Below are 4,188 nucleotides of genomic sequence, written 5' to 3'. Positions count from 1 at the left end.
ACGCTGAGCAGTAAAATTACCAACAGGTTTCTTTTTATTACATAATTGTGAATGTTGAAGAGACATGCATCAAGAGCTTGTAATTCCTGATGCATTTAATGAATTCCACTGATTTATAAACTATACTGATTGAAGTACCTGTGTTCTGCTTTGAGATTGCCAGAGGGTGAACTCAAAGTGAACTGATTATGCAATCACATCTTTATTTCATTGCAGTAATAAAATATTATACTGTGTAATACCGTGTTGATTTAATCCTTCACTTTCTGTGTATTTAAAAGAACACCAACTGTTCCAGTCTCCTTTCAAAATGCCTCATGGTGCTTAATTAATCTTTCACCTGATGGCTTGATGATCATCATTTTGATTTATTTGTTTTTGAGAGGTCATTAATATAGAATTATAAAACTCAGTTGGGTTCAAAAAGCCCTGAAATATACTTCCACACAAAGTTTAAAAGCCCCAAAAAACAGATTTTAAAAGCAAAAGTATCTCCAAACGTTCAAGCAACTATTCATTGAAATGTTTCAGCTAATGTTGAGGCTTAATACACAAAGTCATTGTATAACATGGAATTTTTGTTTATTTAAACACCCTGCACACACATCATTCTTCTTCTCGAAAATGCATTATGTTTGCTCCAGACGCTTTTCAATGACCAGCTCAGGAAAGCCGGTCCTGCTGTCCATCTGTCTTGTAAAGTGCAGATCAGTGGCTTCCCCTAAAATCACTTCTGCTGTTGTAAACACCTCCAGGTCACCCAGTACATGACCGCCGACGGTCCGGCCTTCTTTATCAGCCAGGCTGATGTGCAGATGAGCTTCGGTGTTTAGTGTGCCTACCAGAGACACAATTTCAAAGCGCTCTTGAAGACGGATTACCTACGTACACACACACACACACACACACACACACACACACACACACACACACACACTCAAACACTACTTTACAACAGATTTATAAGGATTAAGATATGCCCAGTGCTTCATTAGCCTTTTGCACATTTCATGATACACATACTCGATAGCTAATATATACAGTACCTGATTGGGTTTGTCTGATGTTGCGTTGGCCAGTCGTAGTGTTGCTTTTGTCACGCTGCCCACACATGTGATGATGAAAGGAGCTTTGAGCTGCTTCTCCTGTACGAATGCCTGCAGAGAGGACAGCAACTCCTGTCCTGGGCCCAGACGCAATGCAAACACACTCAGAGATGAGCCTGCTGCAGACTGCACACAGACACACAGAACAGAGAGAGACAGAGAGACTATGACCTGTAGGTAAGACTCAAGTTATCACAGTGGCTGCCCCATAATATAGTTATGTAGCTACTACAGTCATAAAGAAGTTTTTTAATACACTAAGCCATAATTTATCAGGCTGGCACTGTATGTGATATCACTACAGCTTGAGGCATGTGTTTTGTTACACTGTATACTAATGATGGAGCTAAACCCAGAACAGTTTGGCTTTTTAATTAAAAAATGTATAATTAATGAATTATGAATTTATGAATTTGCCAGTCTGCTTAGTGGCATGGTGGTGCAGTAGGAAGAATCCCCTTCTCACAGCTATTCTACAGTTCTGAATGAGAAATATATAGACTTTTGAATGTGTGTGAAAGTTTATACACACCTAAAATATTGAATCCCAGTTTCCTGTTATTAAAAAATACTTTGGCCAAATATAATGATCATTTGATAATTTTTACTCATTCAACTCTATAAAGCTTACTTTATAACAATTTTACACTAATTGAGATTGGAGATTGATTTCAGCATTAAATTCACTACTTTACCAATCAGAATTCTGGTAGACATACACAAGACTGTATTATTTTCAGATAGTTTGGAAGATTTAAGAAATTAATTCAATGACTTTTAGAAGCTTCTGATTGTAATTGATGGCCAATTCCCATAATTAATAGAAGGAGTAATTTAATTGGCAGAGTGGCCCTTCACATGTCTGGTTTCTGAGTGGAGCCAAAAATACAATTGCATGCAAATCAAAAAATCCCAGAGCTACAGAGATTATATCATTCAGAAAAGGACGCACAAAAGAACTCACAAGGATGAATGTATTTTTTTTTGGAAATGTGACAGATGAAATGGAGGCAAGGAAAAATTCCATGAGACAATATTAGGAGGAAACCTTGAAAGGATTCAAAAGTAAAGACATCCTGAGTCTTCTGATATCAGCCAGTGTGATTATAAATTATTTCTCTTTCTATAACATCATACTACGTATATAGGCAAAAGGTGTATTTACGTAAACAGCTACACATGGACTCATGAGCAACCGATTAATATAAACTTCAAAGACTTCAAAGTCTTTTCCAAATTCATTGTAGTTCTTTCCTAAACTGTCACCAAAAACCTGGAGGCACTCAATTGTACAGGACGTCTTTAGATGCGCTATAATCTAAATTTGCATTCACTTGAACTTGGAATCCCAAACATGTTCCAGCATGGCAATGCCCTTGTGCACAGAATGAGCTCCTTGAAGATCTGGTTTACATGCTTTGGAGAGTAAGATCTTCAGTGGCCTGAAATAGAGCTCTGATCTCATCCCTAATGAACACCTTTGGGATAAATTGGAATGCTGACTGCACCCCAGGAATGCAACACTCAAAAAATCACACACCGTACTTATGACAAGGTGACCCAATACTTTTGGCAGTATAGAGCATATATACAGTATATATACATACTTGAGAACCACATATAGCAGGAAAGGTCAGGTGACCCAATACTTTTGGCAATATAGTGTATATATGATTTTGAAATACATTTTTATATAAAACAATTGGTACCAATAGTAGGTATAGTAGGCTCCTATTTATAGTATTTTCCTGGTTTCCATTTTAAAACCACTGAGAGCCCGAATAGAACAAATGATTGGATAAATAATTATGACCGGGTGGATAAAAGTCAGTTATAATCTGTTTACATTTGAGCTGCCATAGTGCATTTAATGTTTATGTACTGATGTTTATTTAGTGTATAAACACAAGGTCCACTGCCATCAGTAGGTGACATCACAGTTAACAAGTAATCAATATTTGCTCTTGTAGAATAGAATCAGTGGGGCACAACTGAGGAAATGATACGCACCTTTAAATATTAAAAAATAAATATGAGTTGCGTTGTAAGCGTGCATTATACATTACTGTCCTGAATGTACATCTGGTTTATTAAGTCTAATTAATGAATGAGACACAGCTGTATTGAGACACTATTGTCAAGTCTAAGGGTGAGGATTAAACCTTGGATAGGAGCGGGTGAGGATCTGGAATTTCACAAATGCCCTCAATGTTTTGTAAAGGTTGTAGTTATTTAGGAGCGTGTGAGGTTGTGTATCTTTCAGCAGAAGGAGGCCTCTGCAGTATGTCCTTTTCTCATTACATGCCGCATGCTGTGAATGCACTAGAGCCTGCGCAGTTTGTGTTTTGTGTTCCACGGGTCAGCGCATCCATTCAGTGTGTCTTTCTCTCACCCGTCTTTATCTGCCTCTAATTCTCTTTCTCCTGCAGACTAGCTTCTTCATCTGTATAGGCTGCACACACCCACAGTCTTTCTGTGTCAGTCTCTATCTCTCCGTTTCAATGAACTCTTCATGGGGCTCAAAGGGGCACAGTGGACACCTGTAGGCTCTGTGCTTTTTTTTCTTTCTTTTTTTAAGGTCTCCTGGGCCTCCTGACACCAGCCAGATGGAGCATTTTAAATTCAGACTGTATCTCAGATGAAATAGAATTGTTTGGGCAAAAAATGAGATCCCTTGATTGAAATATAATCAGTCAGTCAGCATGTGTGGTGATTGAAATTCTCTTGTTCTCTCTCTTCTCAAATTCTCACACGTATTACAAACAATTTATCCCATTGATGTAGCTTATACTGTATATAAAACATTACATTAAAAAAGTCGTGTGCACATAATCATATTTTCTTTAGCTGTGTAGTTTAGTCTATTTTTATAGGTAACCGTATGGCAAACTACATTGATATGGATTTAAAATTTCCACATGTAGGTTACAATATTCTTATTCTATTCTTTCATGATTATCCTGTTCATACTTTGTGCATGTCTTGCAGATTGCTTTCATTTTGCTCAGACGTATTTACCGATTAAACATTGTACGCTACACCAGATACAACCAGGAAAGGTTACTTCTCTGTTCAGTAAAAC

At 37.4% G+C, this 4,188-nt stretch overlaps 1 protein-coding gene across 1 annotated transcript in view; it reads right to left on the bottom strand.

Moving 5' to 3' along the window:
• Positions 1-557: 557 nt before the first annotated feature.
• The window catches only part of LOC124376583 (bifunctional protein GlmU-like), a 4,103-nt gene continuing 472 nt past the window's right edge, over positions 558-4,188 (bottom strand). Inside the window, exons 2-3 of the mRNA XM_046835747.1 lie at positions 1,047-1,232; positions 558-881 (exon numbers count right to left, since the gene is read on the bottom strand). Of these exons, the coding sequence (XP_046691703.1) occupies positions 630-881; positions 1,047-1,232 (438 nt within the window). The 3' untranslated portion in view covers positions 558-629. The remainder of the gene's footprint in view (positions 882-1,046; positions 1,233-4,188) is intronic.

The sequence above is a fragment of the Silurus meridionalis genome, chromosome 23 (assembly GCF_014805685.1).
Source record: "Silurus meridionalis isolate SWU-2019-XX chromosome 23, ASM1480568v1, whole genome shotgun sequence".
NCBI classification, from domain to species: Eukaryota; Metazoa; Chordata; class Actinopteri; order Siluriformes; family Siluridae; genus Silurus; species Silurus meridionalis.
Note: the sequence above shows the minus strand (reverse complement) of the source record. Positions and strands in the feature narration are given on the sequence as shown.